This window comes from Neopsephotus bourkii, unplaced genomic scaffold (genome assembly GCF_033783945.1).
Source record: "Neopsephotus bourkii isolate Nb327-2 ecotype Australia unplaced genomic scaffold, CSIRO-AGI_Nbou_v1 NB_1493, whole genome shotgun sequence".
Lineage (NCBI taxonomy): Eukaryota > Metazoa > Chordata > Aves > Psittaciformes > Psittacidae > Neopsephotus > Neopsephotus bourkii.
Genome location: NW_026901969.1, coordinates 6,135,696 through 6,159,065, shown reverse-complemented (window position 1 = coordinate 6,159,065; position 23,370 = coordinate 6,135,696). Strand labels below are relative to the sequence as shown.

The following is a 23,370-nucleotide window of genomic DNA, read 5'->3' as shown; positions in this document are numbered from 1 at the left end:
CTTCCTGTGTCAGGGGCAATTTCTGTCTCCCAGCTGGCTCTAGGCTGCCCTGCCCAGGCTGTGGAGCATTAAGATGTTGATCCACAATGGCACTGCTTTTAACTTTCCCTTTTTACAGGCAGAACTAAATGCAGAGGGAGTTGGATGCTCCTTTCTAATTATTTACTTCAAAAGGCGGAGTTTTAAGTGTGCCATTGAGGATGAGAACTGCTGGAAGCTACAGCCCTGCTCCTCCTTAGGGAAATGATGGTCGTGGTCCTGCCAGGGGGGCTGGGGCAGGGTTAGTGTTTGTTAGTGCTTCTTATACCATATTTATTAACCATCCTTCCTCTGTCAGTTGAAAAGGAAGTTAGTATTGGTGGAGTAGCAGATTAGCAACTCCCTAAACAATACCGAGTGAGCTACCGTTTTAGAAGTGAGTTTTGATGAACCTGGCCAGCTGCAACTCACAGGCATTTTGCAGCCAGGGGACATTAATTCTTTAATTACTGGGGCGGGGGGGAAGGGGGTAATACTGGGCTTGCTAAAATCAATAGTGAACCTGCTATTAACAGGAGCAAACGTGGGTTTGGGTCAAGCTGTCTTATGTGTGGGTGCATGATCGGGTGAAAGGGAAGCAGGGCTATGGCTGCATCCTCCACTTATTTTATGACTGGTTGGTGGTCAATAGCATGTACAAGCAACTGTCAGGTTCCACCCATGGGAAACTGGCCTCTGCATCAGGGCCTGCTTTGCTCTTGGGTATCAGGCACGCATTGCTGCCATCATGTGGAGAGCCCGGCTGTGGGACAGCTATAGGATGTCCAGGACAGGCCCCACGGTGGTGGTTGGACCCCAGAGTGGTGGTGAAATGGGCCCCCATGGTGGTGGTACTGGGGACCACCTCACACGGTTTTGGGCCAGGGCCACTGGGCATTCCTCTGGACAGCTCCAGGGCTTTTAAGAACCAGCTTGCATAGCACTGGTCCTAGTGTCTGCAGTAACTGGAGTGGGAATTGTGCCTGCATTGCACAAAAAAGCCAAACACAAGAGCTGCTAGCTGTTCCACCTCCCTACTACTCACATCCAACAGAGACTGCTCAGCTGGACACGCAGTGGATGGATGCTTCTTTTCAAGGGCCATACTGAAAATCCTAAAATGCATACTGAAATCACAGTCTCAGCCTCGGTTTTTTATTCCAAATTTGTTTAATATTTTGCTAAAAGATAGTATAAAAAAATATCCAACCCAACAGTGTGACTGGAGTAAAGCTATATGTGGACAGCTAAAAAGATGGCTGGAGAGGAAGAAAAGCAAGACATCTAATCACTGAAGAACAGTTATAAACAGCAATAAAATTAATACCTATATTAAACTAGCAGTGCAAAGATACAAACTGGAAGCAGCTTTACATTAAAAATACAGCTTCTTAAATACAGAAATAGCACCAATTTACAAGACAATCAGAAATGTAAACGTGGCAGGTAGATTCAAGTATAAGTTATACGCTCACCCTCCTCAGCAAACTGTCTTGGGACAGAAAGGCTTCGCAAACCCTGCAGAACATCCTGGGTATGCACTTTGCTTCAGTGCAAATACAAATTCTGCTTTTCCAGATCTAACTTCCTGAAGAGCTGTTCCTAGTTTAGTTTTCTTCTTAGCTTTCAGTGAAGGTGGGAAAGATAAACTCATTCCCTCTGACAACCAACTTTTCCCCCTCATCAGTCTAGTTCAGCAGCTTAAGTATTGCAAGCAGCATTGATCCCTTTGCTGCCCAACTACTTTGGTGGTCCTGTTCCTACTTAATGACAATTTTGCATTGACGAAAACAAAACAGAGTATCATCCCCCTTCTTCTCCCAGGCCCAAAACTGCTTTAGCAACCATGAGCCACAGAACAGTTTTGATTGTGAGGGAGTTGAACCTCATTTCCAGACCTGCTCTACCTATGGAAACTCAAAAATGGAAGCAGAAATTGGAAACTGAAGATCCATTTTCAGTCCCTGCATTTTCAAGTATAGTTAGGTTAGTTATGGCACAGAGTAACGTCACTGACAAAGATGATTTTTGCAATGATGCTTCAACTGGAGCGAAGAGCCAATATTAGCTCTAATCCTCCCCTCTGCTCCCAGCTGCTATTTCACTAAAAGGCTGCACTGTACTAGAAAGACAAGGTTTGGAGAATCTACATCCACCATGTCATACTGAACCCTAGCAGCCTGTTTCCAGCCCCAACAGCAACACAAATGTAGGGGCAGCGCCGTGCCAATTACACACTGCTTTTCAAAGTGAAATTAACTGAAGTGGGTGTATAAGAAGAAATAATTCCAAAGCAAAAACTGTAAACTTTCGTAACTGTAGTGTAATTAAAAAAAAAACCCAACCAACCAATAATAAACCCCTTAAATTTAGCAGTCTGAAGACTTCTCTTTACCACCCCTGAAATTTCCTATGATAACTCTACTATAGATTTTCTTTCAATGAGGGCTAACTAGCCCTCCCTAAAAGGCTGTTATTGGTCTATTCTAAGATAAGGCCACATCACTCAAACTTCCAGCTTCACTAAAATTCTTTCTTAAATTCCATTTTCATAATACATTTCCTTATAAAAATAAAAAGCCTCATCAAACCCCCAAAGTCTCAGTCTCCCTTGACCAACAAAGTAGCACATCCAACAGTGTATCTACCCTTGGAAAACCAGTACCAGTACCGAGAAGAGTTGATAATGCTGGCCTTCTGTTTGCTAATTCCAGAGAAACATGACGTCAACAGCAACACTTCTTGTCTTTTAAAAACAAGAAACTGCACAAACTATGGATTTCTACATGAGTGAAAACATACCCAAGAATAAGAGCATTACTCTTAAAATGATTAATAGCACCATCCATTATTTGATGACTCTGAATATTGGCTGAGAGATGTTTCTTCCTCTTTATTTTCTGTTTAGGAATACAGATGGCTTTTTTTATCATTTCCCAAATTCAAGATTCCTGCTCTTTTCAGTTCCTTTTTATGGTTTAAATAAATACGTGCCAAAAAATAAGATCTCCCTTGTCTTCCAAGTATGCTCAAATACACTAGTAACTAGTTACAAAATTTCTGTAAGTGAGGTGTTAGGCACTGAAGTACATACCCCTTAAGTAGACTTAAGTAAACAACTAAGTAGGCACTTAAGCAGACTCAGGTTAGACTGAATCTAATCATGTGGTTAATGATTTACCAGTGTTTCCTGGTCATAAAATCTAGACTATATATTTAAACGGGAGATGAAATCTTAGCACAGCCCTCTCAGTGGCTTGTCAATGTCAAATGTAATTAAGGAATCAGGTTTTGTATTTTTTACATTTAACTTGTACATTTTGCTCAGAGTAGAAGAAAAAAGAACCAAAAACCAAAACCTAAGGACTACTACAGTTCATTAACACAAATATAAACATGTTAACATTCACAGTTATTTTGGTCTTAATATTTTTTCACATGTATACATTCAACCATACTGTGTTATTATTAGGTTTTTCTAACCACAAGTGCTGGGCAAATTGTACACCAACCAACTGACATTCAAGTAATCCTACCCTGAGAAAATCTGTTATTCTGAACCTGAAAAAAAAAGACTTTTTTCCACTAAATCCCACTCCAATGTACAAAATAAATAGCAAGAGGCTGCACTGCGGAGGCAGGATTTGACAGATTGGAACTGAGGAAGCAGTTGCTCTCACAACTGCAGAACTTTATCACTTTTACCACAGATTTACTCAGGGTAAGTAGAGAACATGCAAAAAAAAAAAAAAAAATGCTTACCCCAGATAAGTGCTAGACATCTCACTTCAAACCATGAATAAAGAACCCCTGGGGATGCCAAGGAAATCTGTTTGCATCTCCTGACAGCAATAAAGTTTCCCAAATTAAAACCACAAATACAGTTTGATGCCCACAAGGGCATGTGAAACATCTGAATTCAAGTCAGTACTGAAGGAAAAACTCAGTAAAAGGGTTTCAGTACCAAGGATGATTTGTGAAGAAGGTGGCTAACAGAACCGGTGCGTGAATAGATAATGGGGAAGCATACCAAAAGGGATGACATTTTAACACACTCCTCTTGTCAAGAGCTTGATCTCTTGTAATAGATACAGAGTCCCAGGACAATCTGCCCACTCTTTGCAATGAGTGGAGTTAGTCAGGGCTGGAACTAGAGATTTCCAGTCTCCTCTGCACAGAGCTGGCATTTCTGGTCTGGTTGCCTTCATTTTTCTTCCATGCAACAGGGTCTCCAAGACTTCCAGGAGTTTTGAAAAATGCCTCATGATGAACAGGACGAATGTTCTTGGGAGTGAGGGGAGCTGATGAAGGCTAGTTGTTAAACAAAACCAAAGGGATTCAGTAGGGTTTTCTCAAAGCCTACATGCAAGCATGCAAAAAGAAGGCAGCTTGTAGATGTCCACCTCCATACCCTGCTACTATAGGGAATGACTTCAGACATCCTTTCAAAAGCTCCACAGGCTTTGCCCCTGCTTTTTGTTCTGGAACTGTCTGCCAGCACATCAATGTTGGAAGCTGATAGCTTCTATCCCATTTCCAACTTAAATGTATTCATGCCTAGTTGATATTCGTTCATTCTTATGCCAGTCTTGCCCTTGAGCTTAAATGGCTTTCTCTTCCTTGATGTTTTACTCACTTTAGTTGTTTGTTAACATCAAAATAGGTCTAAAATTAAGTCTTCTAAACCCTGACCACTTGTTTTTCAAGTGCCACTCTACTGTAACCTCTAATGCTAGTATGTGTGACAAGACTGCTTTATGTCACTCATTGTACTTCAGATCAATGGGTCCTTCTTCACTTTTGAATTTCTCATCTTTTTTACTCAAAAAGTCTGTTTCTGTGGCAGATTAAAAAAAAATATCTTTATAAAAAAGATCAACAAAACCTACAAAAAGAATTCCCCCCCCCCACCCCCTCCCCAGTTCTGATACTGCTACTACTTTTCCATTATTTAGTGAAGAGAGATCAGAACAGGGGTGAGGAGGTACCCCAGGACACTACCACCAGAGAGGTGTTGCAGCCAGCTGACAAACAATCCTCCTGTCCTAATGTGTTTCTGTGGCTATTGCACAACACAAGATAGTGTGAAATGGAGAAAAAATACTTACCTGCATTTATGGGGGAAAAAACCAAAACCCTGTACTGTAACCATTTTTTTTTCTCTCTATTCCTGTAAGGTTTTTAAAGATCGACTTTCATGACACACTGGCATCAGCCTGCAGCACAAGGTGCCTTCAGGCCCAGTGACCTGGCGTGGTGTTTCACTGTCAACCAACCACCTTTCCCACTTACCTGCTGCAGCTTCAGAAGGTTCACTGGATGCCCCATACACACATGGGAGTCCAGTTTAACAGCACCACAAGATCTTGGGAGCGCAGGACTCAGGTGCTGAGCAGGGTGAGCTGGTTGCTGAGGATCCATTGAAGGCGCAGGTGAGACCTTTGGGGTGACCACTGCCGTGGTGCCTATGAAAACAGGTGCTGTTGATGCCAGGCTGGACGTGCTGAAACTCATGGAGGTGGCAGCTGAAAAGGAGGCATCGGGAACTGTGGGAAGAGGACTGGTGATTGTGGGAGAACAAACAAGAGGGAAGGAAGCCAAGGCTGCTGATGGCAGCATGACACAGGGGACGCTCAGAGAAGGTAACTGGTTTGCAGCGAGATTGATGGCACCAGGGGCTTGGTTTGCAGGGAGCAGGAAATTAAAACTGCTCAATCCTAAACCAAAGACAGAAAAAGCAAAGCATTAATACAACTGACAAATTAGACTTAACCTATAACTAGACTTAGCTTAAACTAGAACAGGGAAGAGGTCCAACAACAAAGAGAAAGGCTGCCCTGGAAGTAAACTCTGACAAAAACAGTAAAAATGCAGCAAGAAAACTGTCACAAATCTGTGTCTCTTCTGTCAAGCTCCCTTTCCTTATCTCCATCTCCCCCCCTACTGCCTGTTCACTGTATATACATCCATTTAGTTTGCTCATATTAAACACCAACCACACACCTTCCGGTTTTCTGCTTCTAACTTCAATAGCAAGAAACAGCTTGCCTAAAAATCTCTTTTTTTTTCACTAATGCGAAACTTATCCTCTGCTATATGAAAATATATATGCTGCTTTAAATGAGAAAAAAACCCCAAACACAAAACAAGCTCAAACATACACCCCAAAGATGCTTATTTTCCTGACAAGAGCTGAAATACTGTTTTGAAACAGAAGCTGCTCTGGTTCCCTATTTTTGTTTGACCTCCCAAAACACCCGGCTAAACATTTGCAAACTGAGCGTCTCCATCTTATAAGTGAAATCCCATAGACCCAACTGTGCCAGAAATTAATCAAATACTAAAGCAGTAGTCATGGATATCTACCACGTTTCCTGTTCTCACAAACCAGTCTTCCACTCCACACAAACACAGGACAAAAAATGGTGAACATGATATCCTCCTGTAGTATTTTCAGCTGCTTCCTCTCCATCCCTCCCATGTCCTACAGGTAGACATGGCTACACTCCCAGTGCCTCAGGTTTTGTGGGGTTATGCCAGTGAGGCACGTTACAAGACAGTACAAAGTTCATAGCTGACTAAATTCACTCACTCAGGGAGATGCTGTTGCACTAGTCTGGCCACCCTATTGCCAAACACAGATTTCCAGCTCCTCTGGGGTTTGAATGCTGGATAAGTGTCTTTTTTCTGCTGCGCATAATTCGACCATGCAAACCCCACACTATTCATTGCTATTAATGTTCGGGTCCTTCAGAAAAATGACTGTATTTTCAAATAAACAACAGTTCATCTGAAGTCAAGAGAATCCAGAGCTATTAAACTACTACAGAGAACTGACGACAGGCTTTTCCTGCCAAATACAGACTTATTCACCTATCTGTAGGCCTCCCTATTTGCTCAGTGAAGAGATGCAGAAGTGTGGGTGCCTCTGGATCTCATGGCTGTCCTTACCAGGAATAGATTGAACATAGAGATACTGTGGTAGGAAAGGTTGATTGGTGCTTTCCGTAGAGATGTGCGCTTTTCCTGGAGAGGGTTCATCAGGGTCTTTATTCTGAGACCCTTTTTGTTGCTCCTGAGAATCTAACGGCTTATTAGGCTCCTTGTTTGAAGCCTCTGGAGCAGCAGGACTTGTGAGGTCAAGACGAAAAGCTTCTAGATGTACAGCAGAGGTACAGCCACTTCTTGGGGTAGATTCAGCCTTGGGTGACTCTAAAGGCTTCTAAGCAAAAACAAAAGAGGAAACAAAGAGTCCAAACTGAAATAACACAGAGCAATACCTCTCATGCACCTTCCTCAGCTACAGAGTAAAACATGCATCTGTGCAAAGGAGCAGCACAAAACTGATTAAGAAGTCACCATGTTAATAAACTTTGTTTGAGGGTTTGAAGAACCCTATTAGCGATGCCCAAGCCCTGTGCCCTGTGCTGTAGTTCACTTTCAGTACTTGAAGACACTGGATAAGAGATACCTGAGCTTGGGGATTAATTTTTTGTTGATACGGAAAACCACCTGTTTCAATTGGCTTATATTCAAACACTCATATGATCTTGAGCCTGACCCCGATTGTTGAGCAGTTAGGAGACCCCTGAGATAGCTGCACTTTACCTTTTACCATCATCCTTCTCCAACACACCTGCTGTGGGCAACATGGCTTGAGACAGGGGGACTCATGCTGGAGAGTAGTGGGGAAGTACAAACCACATTTGCTCAGTGGTGTAAGCAATGCTGCTGCTGCTAACTGGGAAAGCTCAAGGCGAAGATGAGGAACAAGTCACGTTAATTCCCTCCCCACTGGCAGGTTGCTTTGTTGAAGACAATGATCAGGACACTGATTCCAAAGAACAGATGAGCATCACATCCCTCTCCAAAGGAATCACACTCCAGTTTCCCCAGTAGTGTGAAAAATCTCCCAGTTAATGCCTATACTTTCTATACAGCCCTCTTACCATTTTACTGACATGTGGGAGGCAGAATTTGTAACTGTAACACGAGTGGTGCAGTGAATTTTCACTTCTGTAAACACTGTCTTGGGTAAAAGTCTTTCCTTGCTAACAGGAAGCCTAAAGAATAATGAAATTCACTTATTTACCTTGGATACCACAAGTGAGAGAGGCAGATCCCTCTGTTCCATGGTCTGCTTTTTAGCAGCTGGCTCTTCATCATCTACAGGTGCAGAGGGTGATGCACACTTGTGGGAGCTGCGTTTCTGGCAGACAGCTGAAGGTATGGCAGCCTGAGCTTCTGCATTCCTGTTTCCCACATCTCCTGCACTGGGCAGGCTCTCCCTCAAGTTATTTTCCTGAAGACCACCACACAACATAAAAAGGGATGAAGATGGAAAGCACAGGAACGGTTGGTTAGGGAGCAAGGCAGGTTTTCCATTTTCTGTTTTGGAGGCTGCTAGTGTGGAAGGATGTGGAGCTTGGCTGCTGATGCCATGTGGCAGTGAGAGGCTTGGCACATCTGTCTGAACCACAGGGAAAACTGCCTGAGGCAAAGGGTTAACACAAAATTCAGAGTCCCCAGGAACTGAAAGAAGGGAGAGGGGTGAGGCTACGCTTGGGTTCCTTGTTGATTTTAATATTGTTTCTGCAGCACCAGCTTCATTCCTAAAAAAAAAGTAATGAAAAGAGGAAAAACATTTAGTCAAAAATTACCCCCCCATTTTATCCTTGAAAGCAAATTGTTGGACATAAATGTGGAAAAATTCTGCCCCCCCCCAACCACTACTTTACACAGTTTACAAGATACAAGAAGGGCCACTTTTTATTATTTCTAATTACACAGAAGCAGACTTATCAGGTTTTTGGCAGAACAATAATGCTTCCTGTTGCACTTCACTAGAATCAATCATTCAGAAATGAATTCAAATTAGATGTAGATAAGACCCATTGATATGACAGAAAGGCTTTTGCAGGGAAGTATGATTTGCTCAGCCTACCTAGACAACAGGGCAAAGGAGGCAGGGATGACCTATATAAACAGATATGAGATGAAGAACCACCAAAGCTGAAGGACAACAACGGCACAAGTATAAATTGCCCATGAAAAAAAATAAAAGCAAGCCATGGTGAGACTTATTAGCATTAACATAATAAGGAGACCATCCAGTAATTTTCTATCTCAGGCTCGTTAATAGAATCTAGCCTTGAACTAAACATGACAAGCACAAATCTGAAACTGGACAGAAGTTAAGACCAGCCTACCTAGTATCTTCCTCTATTTTCTGCCTGCAGATAGCTGCTGGATTTATCATTTTGGAGCAATATTCATCTGAATTCATAATATAGGCTGAAAAACAAAGGCACATTCAATTAACAACAGATCTGTTTACCAAGCATATTTTGATACTGGCTATATAAAATAATTGGTATAATTTTTCTATCCTGGCACATTTTTATAACGTCCACTAATGACCTACAGCCAGAATCTGCAAGACACTCAGAACTCAGTCCCACTGGAGAAGTGCTCAATATCACAATTTCCTACAAGAAGGAACTGTAAAAATCCCTGTAATTGCTTTGCCTTTTTAACAGCTATCCATTAGATTGTTACAATAAATTCCACTATATTAGAAACCATAAAATAAAGCAAGCTTTTGTGTGGCTAAGGAATCTTTCTTTATCTCTACCGAATTTTAACAGAAGAAACTGTAGTGTAGTTGCAGTTAGTGAAGAATAGAAACATTTACCAGAAAACAAACTGCAGATTTAAGGCAGTATGGCCCAGATTAATCTCATCTAACTTTAAGCACTTGACTAGGATCGTGACCAGCAGGTCGAAGGAGGTGATCCTGCCCCTTTACTCTGCTCTCGTGAGACCTCACCTGGAGTACTGTATGCAGTTCTGGTGTCCTCAACATAAAAAGGACATGGAACTGTTGGAACAAGTCCAGAGAAGGGCCACGAGAATGATCAGGGGACTGGAGCTCCTCCCATATGAAGATCGGCTGAGAAAGTTGGGGCTGTTCAGCCTGGAGAAGAGAAGGCTGCGTGGAGACCTCATAGCAGCCTTCCAGTATCTGAAGGGGGCCTATAGGGATGCTGGGGAGGGACTCTTCATTAGGGACTGTAGTGACAGGACAAGGGGTAATAGGTTAAAACTTAAACAGGGGAAGTTTAGATTGGATATAAGGAGGAAATTCTTTCCTGCTAGCATGGTGAGGCACTGGAATAGGTTGCCCAGGGAGGTTGTGAATGCTCCAACCCTGGCGGTGTTCAAGGCCAGGTTGGACGAGGCCTTGGGTAATATGGTTTAGGGCGAGGTGTCCCTGCCCATGGTAGGGGGGTTGGAACTTGATGATCTTAAGGTCCTTTCCAACCCTAACTATTCTATGATTCTATGACTGAAGGGTCCAAAACAGAAGTCTCATCACATGAACAGTAGAAATATAAGCACTTCCCAAGCATTCTCATATTTAATTAGTCTGACTCACCCAATCAAATGCCTTACATTGGCGGGCCCACATTTGGGCAGATCCACTGTGATACAAAAGAACATGCTTCATTTGTAATTACCTTGCCTCTCTTGATGTGGGCTGCTGGGCTCAGAACTGACCTTCCTTCTGGTCTCTTCACAAGACCGTGTGCTGTTAAATGAAGTGTGATGTGTAAACCTTTGTCTTCCAGTGGCACAGCTCTGATATGGGACACAGGCTCCTTGTGTCCCTGGCAGAGGATCAGATGTCGGGCTATGCCCTCTGAGCATATCTGTAGGAACATGATTTTGTACAACAGTCCTTCATGGAATACAGCTCCTCATTTAGGGTTTTGCCATGTTACCAAACTTGGTCATAAGAGGTAACCTCTAGCCCATCTCAAACCCCATAGCATGGAAGCAGACCTAAGCTCAGTATGCACTGGTAGACAAGATAAGGGCTTCTTTTCTTTCCACTCCATGGCAGCTGCAGCAGCAGCTATGCTCTAGTGTGCATAATCAGGAGGAAATAGATGGTGTAAACACTATCCTTTACTTTTACTTGGTCCTGGCACTGGCCTGACCCAAATATTATTACCAAAGGGCTTCCTTTTGCTCTGGCTTTTAGCCATGCAGTTTACAGATATGCTCTGAGCCACCACCTCATTCGCAAACAAACCTTCTGTACTAAGGTACAGAGGCAAGAAACAGGCCTGCTCTACCTTGGTAAATCCCCTTACAAACAAAATAATTCACTGTCTAATCATAACAGAATTACTGATATTTTGCAACCCAGAAAAGCTGTGGACTCAGATTTGGAGATGTAGGCATCTGCCATTGTTATACAATTTACAGTTACGTAAGTTGGTGTGACTATACCAGCAAGGCAGTGTTCTTCAACAACCCTCCACAGCCCTTAGGCCTAAAGTCTAGCAAGGGCAAATGCTGAAGAGGCCAGCAGTTAACCACCAGAGTGGACAATGAATGCTGAGCCATTCTTTACAAACAGAAAACAACCTTTTACCCTGGGAAGGGTCTGTTAAAAAGAAAAGAGATGCGAGCTACCCAAGTTAGTGGTCTTGCCAGGGAATTCCACAGGCCCAATCCACTTGAAGGCTGGTTTGCGTCCTCTTTCCTCTGTGACATGAACTTTCTTGATCAAGCCTAGGCTGGTGAGAACATTGGCAATATCATACAGTCTTCGTACCTTTGCTAACAGAAAAGGGCAGAAATAGTCAGGATAGCTACTTTTACAGCACATATAGTACATATTTACATGGCAATTTTGTTGAGAATAGCACCACAGCTTTCATAGATGAGGTGGGTAAAATCAAACTGGGATAGACTTAAGCCTGCCATGCCAGCTCCCACCTGCTTGTCACCGCTTCTTCAGATTTTAGTTGCTTATGCATCTTGGTTGCTCACGTTTAAGCAAATGGGTTAGCAAATGATTACAGCATCAGCTTGCCCAGAAAAGGCAGCTATCTCCACATGTGGTGAAGACAAACACTTGGGGCAAGAGGCACGTGAGTGCAAAGCTCATCACAAAAGGACACATATTTATCATCTGGAAATGTAACACTCTTGGAAAAAGAAAATCTCTCCAATAACATGTTTGAACTGAATATGATACCCACAGGTTGTCCAGCTAAACTGTTCACATCCCTCCCGGTATTTGGAGGTAGAATTTTAAGACTGAAGTGCAAGTACTTTGTTTTAAAAGTACTTTAGACTTAAAAGTCTTTATTTTAGAATAATTATTTGCTAATGCTGAGTTTTTCTATGTTGTCCAAGAGATCAAAGTACTAATCCTCACTAACTGAAAAGCAAACAGTGGCATCCAGCTGTGAGAGATTTCTGGGATAAAAAGAAGTAACACATTTCTGCAGAGAAAAAATTTAACTCTGTTAAATTAAACAACATGTTTAATTTCAACAAGTCCTGAAACATCATTTAGAACAGCACAAGAAATAGGGTTAAAGTATGAAAAAAAAAAATCCAAACAAAACCAACATTTTTATTTTGAAGATAAAATTTGAAGGTAATTGTCAAATGGGCTCTTCCCCACCCCAAGCTCTGATTTCACAAAATAGCATTCACAAATAAGAAAAACCCTAACCATATTTCGGCAAAAGATTCCTGACCTGCTCTTGCCACTACCTACTGGTGTCAGTTCAAACATGCCCCTATTTCCTTTGCTCACAGACTGATTGATTGCCTCTCAACAGCCAGCTTACTTTTAAACTTGCTGTGGTCCACTGTGTCCTGGGTTTCTTCTATCAGTATCTTTGCTGCGATGTCCAGAGTGACTATCTTGGTCTTGGAGACAAGGAACAGCATGACAAACTTTTGGCTCATAATCCGCAACGACTTGTCCTTTCTGCTGTTTGCAGATGCTGTGTTACAAATAATACCCAAGCCTCTTAGCATACGTCATCCATCATAGCCAGAAAACTAGCAAGTAAGTTTCTCACATAGAAAACAGGTAAAGCATTTCCTTATCAGGAAGCAGAAATCTTTTGAAAGGCAGCAAATAACAGTAGTGCAGACAGAATTCTCTCTTCGAAAGGCAATAAAAAGATAAAAGTTGCAGAAATAGCTTTTACAATGTCAGATTCCAAAGCTGCCTCCACGTTACACTGTTCTGCACCGCTATAATTTTGTGACTCCAAGGGACTTTGTAAGTACGTATTATGTGGGCAGCATGCAAACAGTGAACAAATGGAAGATGGCACCTTCTGTCAGGATAAAGCATTTACTGCTATGTACAGGTGGGGACAGAAGAATTCTGTCACCTCCGTGGTGAATTCAGCACCTTTTTGCAAAGAATATTTTTTATTATTTAATTTAAAAGCAAAGCAAGGGAAGAAGTCACATAGCAAACTGAAGAAAAAGACCTGTGTCTGTGTATCACATGACAAGTATTAGTTAATCTTACCAGAGGTGCAATCTGGTTCTGAAAAGTCCATTAAGGGTCTGTCTTGAGAATCTGCAATAGTTTCCTTTTTCTGTTCTCCAAATTTGTACTCCAGGTCCTGCTCCTTGTGCTGGAAGACGGTCATTAGCTCTCCATACTGCAGCTCTCCTGCTTCCTGAAGTGTTTTCAGAGTTTGACTGAGGTTGTGCCGGCCATGCCAGCAGTACTGGTTCTTGGCCACACGGCTAACCAAGTGCAATGACTCCAGGACATTCACTATATCATAAATTCGTCTCCGTTCAACTCCTGTTTTGAGGTTAGGGGGAGAATAAAAAAGACACAGGTGCTCATGTAGTCTTAATGTGTTCTTCAGCAGAAGTGCAAGAGAGAACAGGCTGTTCTCTAATACTCAGTGTTCACAGTATATTTTTCACTGTTCACTCGGACACATTACAGTAGATCCATCCTATCTGCACAATTAAGAACTGACCTGTGTGTGGCCAGCCCCATGGTATTATGCTCTTTGTCTATCTTCTTTTCTTCTGGCCCACTCAGACCTATCCAGATTGTCCTAAGGTTTCCTGAACACTCTGGCTCTTCCTGTCAGATTGCTCCAGAGCTCAGACACATACCTGTACACAAGCCTGTGTGAAACAGGGCAAGAAAGGATCTGAGCCTGGTGCTGACACAGGGCAGATATAAAAGTCCACTCCTAAAGAAACCACTTGCATTTTGCATAGCACAATTACTTGCTAAGCACATACCAAGCAAAGGATGCTCAAAGGCTTCACAAGGAGAAAAGCAGTGGAGAGTGAGACTCACTGTTTCCAAATGCTGCAGAAACAAGCCCTCAGTGCTGTCTGGGTCTGCACCAATAGGAAATCTATGAAATACGTCCAACTTGGGTTCAGTCTGACTGACATGAGCAAGGTTGGGAACTGAATATGAACAGCCTGGTGGCTCTGCTCACTGTCCTGAGTACTCATGTCTAGCACTGTTCGAAGCATGCCTGTTACATATAACAGTACACTATATACTAGTGGCAACATCTGTACTACAAATCCCATAATGGTTAACATAAGCTGAGCAGACCAAGTGCTAGCCCAGGGGAAAGGTTTTGGAAGACTTGTCTGTGGAAGGTGAGGCCTTGATGCATCTGTTTACACATCTGGAAAATCCAGATAATACTTACCAGCCTCAAACAGGTATTAGGATAAACAATTCATGAGCATTTCTAAGTGTGTGGACATCTTGGAGTAAAACATACTCCAGAAGAACAAGAGTGATACACAAATCCTGTGTCTGTAAGGCACCAGAAGATAATTCTCTTTCTGATCTTTTCCATAGGTCTTTAGTGAACACAGCAATATAAATTTGTAGCAAAAAAATGTATTACAGCCATCATTTGTTACACACAGAGAGCAGCAACATCAGCAGTGAATAAATTTGTGGTCTCTGAAGCAAGTGGATATGGGCAAGCAAGGAAGCGAAAACCAAAGGGAGGAAAATAAGCACAGCCCTTTCAGGGAGGTAAAATACACAACAGTAGGTTTTAAAAGCAAAGTTTCTAGTATTAAGGAAAGCAAAGTAATGCCGCTTCAGAAACAAAATAAAGCACTACTCATGTTCAGCTGTACAAGGTTGGAGCACAGGCACATAATGCAAACACATTAAGAAGTAACTACAAAATCTAAAATAACAATTTGTTTAAAAAATAATTTCTTTAATTACTTATTTCATTTGAATTCTCTCCTATTCCCGCTTCCTATTACCAAGGCAAATAAATGAGTATTTCAAGGACTTCCTTGGCAGACTCACAGAGGACATCATTCCTCTGCTCCCTTTCTTTCCAAAACAGGTACATTTCATTTTTGCTTCCTCTTTTCTGGTAAATACCTGAGTTCTAAATGTAAATAAAATATTTATTTAGCTTAAGTTCAATCTTATAAAGCCATGCTTAGCTAAGAGACAACCCCTCCAAAGACCTGGATCTTCTTCTTATTTGTGTGACTTGGCTTAGCCTTTGCTCCCAAATTTCATTGCTTCTCTTAGATATTTCATTAATCTTTTAGCTAAGACCAAACCTAACAGGGGACCCAGCAAATAGGCTACTTGCTACCTGATACCTTCTTGTCACCTCCGTACAACACATTTTCTCATTCTACTCTTGCAGGTCTCCTGGTAACCTACCCTCACAAGAGAACATTTAAAGCTAGGATAACCTTGATGAACCATGAGATCCTGGAAGATGTAATGTCAGGCATGTTACTGAAGTCAGACAGTAAAGCCAACTGCTTTCCTACACTAACTAGTTTGCAATTGTTTCCCCAAACATTCTATTCTGACAAAAGATGTTGTTTATAAGTCCTCTTTCAGAAGGTGTGTAGCTCGTTAACTCCATGTTCAGCAAATTGAGAATTTAAGCAAGCAGCACGGTTGGTGAAGAGCTGGAGGATAGATCCATCTAGTATAAAGTAGTGTCAGAAAGGAGATTTTAAGATGGTAGCGTTATCAAGCAGTAAAGACACTTAGCAATATTAGTAATTTCCAACTCTTTATTAGTATGATTAGAAGAGCATCCAGACCCAGGGAAAGGCAGCCCTTGCGTGTACTCTGTAAGAAGGATGACCTTTTAAAGGCCCTCCTGTTGGGCTACCCCAGGTGCTCAGTTCTCCCATTTTTGCAGGTATACATACCAAGAATTGAAGCCACTTCATCCAAAGAAATAGTAGTTTTTTCTGTTGACAACGGATAACTTGGATAGCGAGCTAGAAATTTTTGGCACAAGAGTCCTAAGCTTTTCTGTTTTCTGCTGGGCCTCTGCTTTTCAAATTCATCAACCGTGCTGTCGTCTACCATATCATACTGTTAAAAAATAAATGTTAACCCTTTAGTGCAGAGCTTTAGAAGCAAGGCATAGCCAAGCGAGGCACATTTCAGATGTTAGCAGTATTTAAGCTCGGACTTTCTAGTAAGGAAAAGCCATGGACACCTTGTAAGCACAGAGCACTTGGGTGACACATTTTGCTTGCAAGCTCTTTTTAATTCATCACACAAGATATCTACAGAAAACCTTATCTGTAAGAACATAAAATAACACTTATGCTTCAGGAAAAAATAAAACAACCAGTGAGACCAAACACAGACTAGCAGAGGGCAAGATCCTACTTGGAAGGAATATTTCTTTTTGAGAGGAGGAGGAATATTCCCTCAAACACCTCTGGGTCTAATAAACCAGAAGATGTACAAGCCATCAAAGAGTTCCTGCAAAACTTCTTTCAAGAGATTCCACTGCCCATTACAGTGCCTCTATAACTTTAAGAAATTGGAGGGTGGGGTGTTGGGCATGATGGTAAGACACTAAAAGGCGCTATCAAGTGCCTTAAGGTCTGAACCTCAAACTCAGTTAAGCTGTTGGCTTAAGTGAACCCTGTAGGATAGCCTGTTCCTGCAGGGAAAAAGACCCCAGCAAAACTGTGATGGCAAGAAGAGGTATGTTTATTTATTACAAAATGAGAATGATGGAGGCTTTTTCTGCACTGGTAGCTCTTGGGGTTTTGACTCTCTGTCCAAGAAAGGAGAGAAAGAAATAATCATGTCCTCAGGTAAATAAAGCTGAGAGTGGTGGCAGCTGTTGAAACCCATGTTTCCTTGCTTATGACATCTTAACTGTCCTTTGGCAGTTGTGACCTTGTGGCAGGCTGTTGCTCTGATTGAATTCTTAAAGAGTTTTATATGGTATGGGAAGAGTGGTATCTTACAGTAACACTCTTTTGCAAGTTAAGTGGAGAAAATTAAGTGTAAGTTTAACTAAATAGGAAATATTTGAATTCTTCACAGTAGCCACCTCAAAAATACCGTATGACCGTAGTGGGCTTGCAGTGGTAATGAACTAACTTTTAACACTGGCTGGTTTTTTACTTACTGGAAGCTATGTTAGGAATTACCTTTAGAACTGTTTGCTCTCTTACGGCTAAGTTGGAGAATTCTCCAGACTACTGTCACTGGAGGTCCTGGAAAATCGTACCTATCAAATGATGCTTCTCAGCAGGAAGACCCCAGAACTACCTTCCTCTGACTTAAATCACGGAAGAAGGATATTATAGAAGAAGCAATCCAGGACAAGGACAGCAGTGGTCGGAACAAAAATAAGTCTGACGGAAGAAAACTAATGATGCTTATTACAATCTGATGTCATCCTCTCCACGGATAGCTTTCCTAAAGTGAGGACAGGGATCAGCCCCTACATTGCCTGCGTCTTGGCAAGTAAAAATTTGATTAACACTTGACCATGCTTGCTGACTACTAGTTTGGGGCTGGGGTGGAAAGGCAGAGAGAAAGGCTTTAGCTCATCACCCTGTGGGTCTGTTGTGGACATGGTAGAAGATTTCAAAAATACATTGAAAACTATGCACTCCCACGCTCTTGAAAATCCTGCCTGTCTGGTTAAAAATGATCTGGCAATTTTATTTCTAATGCAGTTCAAAAAACAAGTGTCAGAAGTACTTAAGTTGGGGAAAATGACCTCTTTATGCTCTACTTCTTTCACTGTCCCCCTTAAGTGATATTCAGGCTTTTGAGGGGTCTCAGGTCAGTTACTAGTAAAACAATTACTTCTAGTCTTTGCAAGTCCTGCTGTTCAGCCAGTGCTGTGCAGGCAACTGTCCTTGGCAATGTTCTACAATTCTGCAGTCTTCCATAGGAAACAAAGGACCAGTTGGAATAAAAGTGAGGCACAACTTAAGGAAGGCCTGAGTCCTAAGTGAACATAAGGTAATTGTGTTCTGAGTCTCACCTGTAACAAATCAGGTGTGCCACTCTGCTCACTGTTTTCTATGGGTCTGAAGAGCTCTTTCTTCTTTTCTCGGTCCCTCATGTCAGGGCTAGCAGCACTAATAAGCATCTTCAGGTTAGCAGTGGGAGTCCAGGGATCTGGCTGAGGTCTGTCAATGAGCTTAACAGGTGTAATTGGATTTCTTTCCGGGGTGCAGCCTTTTTGCTTTGATAAATCAACTGGTTCATTCTTAATGGGAGTCTTTGGGGCCATCCTGGATCGATCAAATATGTTTTCCTGTTAATAAAAAAAACCCAGTTCTTTAGACACAGCAGGAAAGAAACAGTCCAACAATCAATTTAATTGTTCTTATGAAGGTAATTGTAGTGACTCATGCCTTGGCATTCGCAGCTATATTTAGCATGGCTCTTCTGCCTCTGTTGGAAGGAGTAAAATAGTCAACAAGCTACTGTATTTGAGGCAGTGTGTAAGAGATACTGCCCTGAATTACAGAACCTGAGGTCAACCAGTCAAACTTGTGGCCTATTAGGCTTTTAAACTCTGACTGCTATTACAAGACAGTGTTGCCCACAAACATAAATCACCAAATCAGATCGAAACTGAGATAATGCATTGGTCATGTTACACTTAGCAAGAAAACATGTTCTTCTGCTTAAGAAGTCCCCAGTGAAAAGCCATGGTAGGGATGCAGCTTACACTGTCATAAAATGTCAGACTGAAGTGGCTGTAACTTCATGTGCAAGTGATGAAAGCTTTGCATCTGCACTATCTGCTGTTCAAAACAACGAAGAAAAATCTCCGCAACTATTTACTGGCTGTAGCTAAGAAGTGTTAGAAGGAAAAGTCTAATTCATTAGCTGATTTTTGTCACTTTGAACGAAGACCAACTCCCTCCAGTCCCTAGCTGCAGTCAAACTTTCTTCATATTTCATCTTTGGGTCCAGTTTTACACCTTCCTCTTACTGCAAGAATTATCACTACTGATCAAATGATCTCAAGGGACTGGCTGAATAAAGCGTCAAGTATATCTTTGAGTCAAGACATCCATTTCTGAGCAACAAGTGACAGTACTTCTCTCTAGCCTGTTAGTGCAAATGGCTTGTGAAGACTACAGGAATAAAGTAGACAGGATGCTATACTGGCTTTCTCTGCAGGGCATAAAAAATTGAGGTCCAGGTATTCTAAATGTGGCACAGAGCAGGGCTTCCATAAATGCCCACACAGAAAGTTGTACTGTATCTTTTTGCCCAGGGATATCAATGTTCTGTTCTTAGATAGTACATCTATAACTTAATTCTCCTTAATATGCTAGAAAGAGGACACTGGGCTTTTTTTGAACTCTAGCTAATATTATTCAGTAGCTTCCAGATTTAGGCCCTTAAAATGATTGCAGGCACCTTGAGTGAAGTGAGAAAAAGCGAAGCCGACAGATTATCATCAGAAAGCTAGCAGAGCTTGTAACGTGCTGGAATTGTGAGTGAAGCCTTTAGAACCACAGCTAACTGCTTTTAAATTATAAATCAGGCTTGAAGTTGTTAGCTCTTCAGTCTAGCTGTGTATTTTATGGTGGTGTCTCAAACTGAGCAAGTCTTGCTCAGACTAAGATTACCACTTCCTTTTTTCAAAATGAGTTTTAAAAATCTAACATGACACCTTCGAGGCTGTATATTATTATGTATTTTATTTCGTGCAGCAAGAAATTCAATTCTAAAATGGAATACAGCCTGAAAGAAAACGTTAAGTTACTATTGGTTTGCTGTAAGAACTCTCCCAAGTTTTGCCTTTTATTTGGAACAATTCAGCTATCATCAGCTGAAAGATACTTAAATAGCAATTCCAAATATCATCTTATCAGGTACAGTCTAGTTAGGAAGCATACATGTTCCAGTAAAGACTGAAGCTGGCTTTTACTAGGAGCAGTTCTGTAGCATCCAAACTGAAAATGAATTTGGCCCATCAAAAGCATTATGCTCTGAGCACTGATGAAGAACACTTCTCCATACATTCGCCTACGAATTACGCAAAAGGTTGTTATAAATATACCTCCTTTTACAATTAACAGCCAGTTGTAACGTAACTACACTGTAATAAATAGGGGTCAACTTAGATGCCACTGTATTTCTTGGAATATATGTTCACATAGTGTTGGCACTCAATATATTCTTGCAAGTTTACATTTGGCAGTGAATCAACACTTAATCTGTAACAGAGAAAGTCTACCTTCCCCTCAAGTTCCTGTTCACTATACCTGGTGCTAATGGAACTGCAGTGAGGGCTGCTAAAGCAACTTGCTGTTCCACTACCTCAAATGCTCATGTTTGTGCAAATACCACAATGAAAAAAGTAGTGGCACTGCAAAAGAAGCACACGTCTACTATCAACCTTGCAGATCCTTATTTCCTGAATGTCATGACTGCCTACTAAAGTAAGAATTGCTTCTACCCCTTCTCAGTAACTGCAATGCTTTATGTGAACTCCCAGCTGTGTTCCACAGAACCCAAAGGCCAGTTGGCTTAAGTGTGAGATTCACCTTGATCCAAGCAGAGATGGCTTTCAAATACAAGAGGACAGGACAGGCTGGCTTAATGAACCTAGTATGTAAACAGGAATTCAGATTTCTGAGATAATAGGAGCTGAATCTGACAAGAATTATGTGATCTTTGGATGATTCCTGATTGAGCATGGACAGCAGGTCATGAATCAGGTCTAGTTCAAGAGATGCTACTGAGCAAAATATGCCCGAGGCTAGATACCTGTCTCCTGGCTGCTGAGGTAGGAGGGGAACAACCAGCTTGTTCCTTGCTGAGTAGCACTGCTCAGTCTCTTGACCTGAGAACATCACTGTACGGATACAGACCAGAAGGCAAGCATAGTAGATGTGCATCAGCATGCTCAAATACTAAATAATAGGATCATATGATGCCCATATCATGTCAGGCCTGGTTTTGGTCAGGTTTTGAAGGGTGAATCTGTAGAAGAGCCTCCTCCACCTTACCCAGCAGTAGCCACTGGGATAGTTGAGATCACATAGTAGTGAGTGAAAGCTAAAAACGGTTTCCCTGGGAATGACGCCAGAGTGTAATCATTTCACTTACTGACAACGGTGGGGTGGCTCATGATTGTTTTACTGACTTGTCTTTTTATCTTAACGGACACCTCTGTGCTCCAAGTGCCGACAGGTAAGATGCTGCTGTGCAGGCAGAACACGGCAGGGAGGACCAGGTGTGCTGGTCCAGTGGGCAACACCCCAAATGCGGTCAGCAGGAGCGTGAGGGGCACGATCCAGGCCCGACCCGCCTCCCAGCCCCGAGGGTCGAGGCCCTGCACACACGGACGGGGCTGTGGCGCCGCGGCCGTAACCCGCTCTGCCCGGTGGGGTGCCCTAGTCCTCGGAAGTACCGGCCGCCCACACCGGAGCTCCGCGCTGCGCACGGGCCGGCACCGGCGGACTAACGTGTGCGAGGACCCCGCAGCGCTAGGGACAGACCGCGGCCGCCGCTGCCCCAACACCCCGCGCCCGCTCACCTTCTGGGCGGCAGCCTCAGCGCGGCCCCGCCGCCCCGGCCGGCCGCTCGCCAGGTTCCGCAGAGCCAGGACGCTCACCTCCATCTACAAAGCGAGAAGGCGCTTTTAGCGCGGCCCTTAAGAGGAGCCGCTCCCGCCCCGGGGCAGTGCGCCCGAGCCCGGCGGGAGGCGAGCGGAGCGCGGCACCTCGGGACTCACCCTCCCACGGCCGGGAGGGGCTCCGCGCCCTCACCTCGGCTGCGAGGGGAGCAGGCGGGGGGCGCGCTCGGCCGTACCATTCCCGCCAGGACGCCCTCAGACATCGCTTTTACAATCCGGCCAATCAGGCGCGGCCCGCCGGGGAGTCCCGGCCGCACGGCAGGCCAATCAGCGCGCGTGCTGGCGGCGCGCGGCGGCGGGGCGCGGGACAGGGCTCCCGCCCGCGCGGGGCCTCCCACTGCACCCCAGCCCCCAACTCTCGCGCCGCCGGCCGCCGGCGCGAGGCGGGCCGTTGGCGGGCGGGAAAGGGTGGCCTGAGGCGGGAGGCTGGGGGGTGGCTCCCCTCGATCCGCTGTGGGGCGGGTCTGTGGCTAAGGGGATAGTTCCTGATGGGGCTGAGGGGGAGCACACAATAAATACTCTTTCCCGGTGCCCTCTGGTTCAGTTCTTAAATCCCTGAGGGCGGAGGAAGGGCTGAGGCAGCGTTCGGCGGGTGCAGCCTTTACCGCCCCGTCTCCGGCTCACGCTAAGCGCCGTCTGGGTGGTCGCGCTCTTGGAGAGCAGCACAGCGGGGTGGGCGCTGGGGCTGCTGCTGCTCCTCGCGGAGTGCTGGGTACGGCAGCTCTCCTCGCGGGCCCCGTGCGGGCAGCCCGCAGCACTGCACTGGGTGCACCGAGCAGCGGGTGGTTCCGCACGGGCACCCTTGAAACGAGCCTGGTGCCTGGAGGGTAAAGGGAGCAGGCGCTCTGGGGATCAGTCTGGGCGCAGGAAACTTTTCAGGAGCCCCTAGTGAGTCTGCTCTGGGCTTTTACCTCCTTTGGTAACTCCAGCGTACCGAGGTAAGGAAAGAACTGGGAGAGAGCGTTGTCCGAAGCTAACACATCAGATCCAGGCAGTCTGGAGCTGTGCAGTGGTGAGCTCTTAGCTGGTCCTATTTTGCGACGCGTGTCTCGTATTATAGGGACACGTTACAAGGAATTGTCAGTTCTGCTGTGTAGAACTGCTTCAGCCTTGTAAACTTGAGACCCTTTCTGGAGAAATTTCCTCCGTGCAATGTAATTGATTTTGCTTTTTAAATTGAGTTTGTACTTAAGATATTTCTTTTTTGTTATGCTAATGACAGATATGCTGCTGCATTGTTCCTGTCTTGTTTTGTCGTAGGAGGATTTCCTTCTCAAATTGCTCATGAGCTAATAATGAGTCACAGAAGAAAAACCCCTTTCCACAGTTCTGATAATTTATAAAAATAATAAGTTATTAATTTTTGAGGAACAGATAAAGCCTTTTTTATTCCATACGGCTGTATAGGTAATAGGTAGCTATTAACTCTCTTGCATTAACTTTAATTTATTCATTTTTATTTTTCAGCAAGTTCCAGTACACCACATTTTGTTCAAGAGAATCAAATATGAACTCCCAGAGAACCTCTTAAGAACAAGAAAGTGCTTTACAAAAAAAGCCCTGTACACTTTTAAACCTTGATCTTTCTATCATCTAG

The 23,370-nt window shown here is 43.4% G+C and overlaps 1 protein-coding gene across 1 annotated transcript; it reads right to left on the bottom strand.

The window, feature by feature from the left end:
- Nucleotides 1-2,852: 2,852 nt before the first annotated feature.
- E2F7 (E2F transcription factor 7) lies at nt 2,853-21,993 on the bottom strand. The gene is made up of 13 exons (XM_061369382.1): nt 21,873-21,993; nt 21,675-21,758; nt 18,150-18,425; nt 16,051-16,219; nt 13,376-13,660; nt 12,675-12,833; nt 11,503-11,649; nt 10,539-10,730; nt 9,228-9,312; nt 8,111-8,630; nt 6,970-7,240; nt 5,311-5,735; nt 2,853-4,329 (listed from the first exon to the last, which is right to left on the bottom strand). The coding sequence occupies exons 2-13, from the start codon at nt 21,756-21,758 to the stop codon at nt 4,153-4,155; spliced, it is 2,790 nt and encodes a 929-aa protein (XP_061225366.1). The 5' UTR covers nt 21,873-21,993; the 3' UTR covers nt 2,853-4,152.
- Between the last annotated feature and the right edge of the window lie 1,377 nt (nt 21,994-23,370).

Coding starts and splice junctions, on each gene's coding strand:
- E2F7 (XM_061369382.1), bottom strand. CDS start 21,758: ATGGAGGTGAGCGTCCTGGCTCTGCGGAACCTGGCGAGCGGCCGGCCG. Junction 13,661..16,050: donor TGAAGTGGCTTCAATTCTTG/GTATGTATACCT, acceptor ACCTCAAAACAG/GAGTTGAACGGAGACGAATT. Junction 5,736..6,969: donor CTATGTTCAATCTATTCCTG/GTAAGGACAGCC, acceptor TCTTTGGTTTAG/GATTGAGCAGTTTTAATTTC.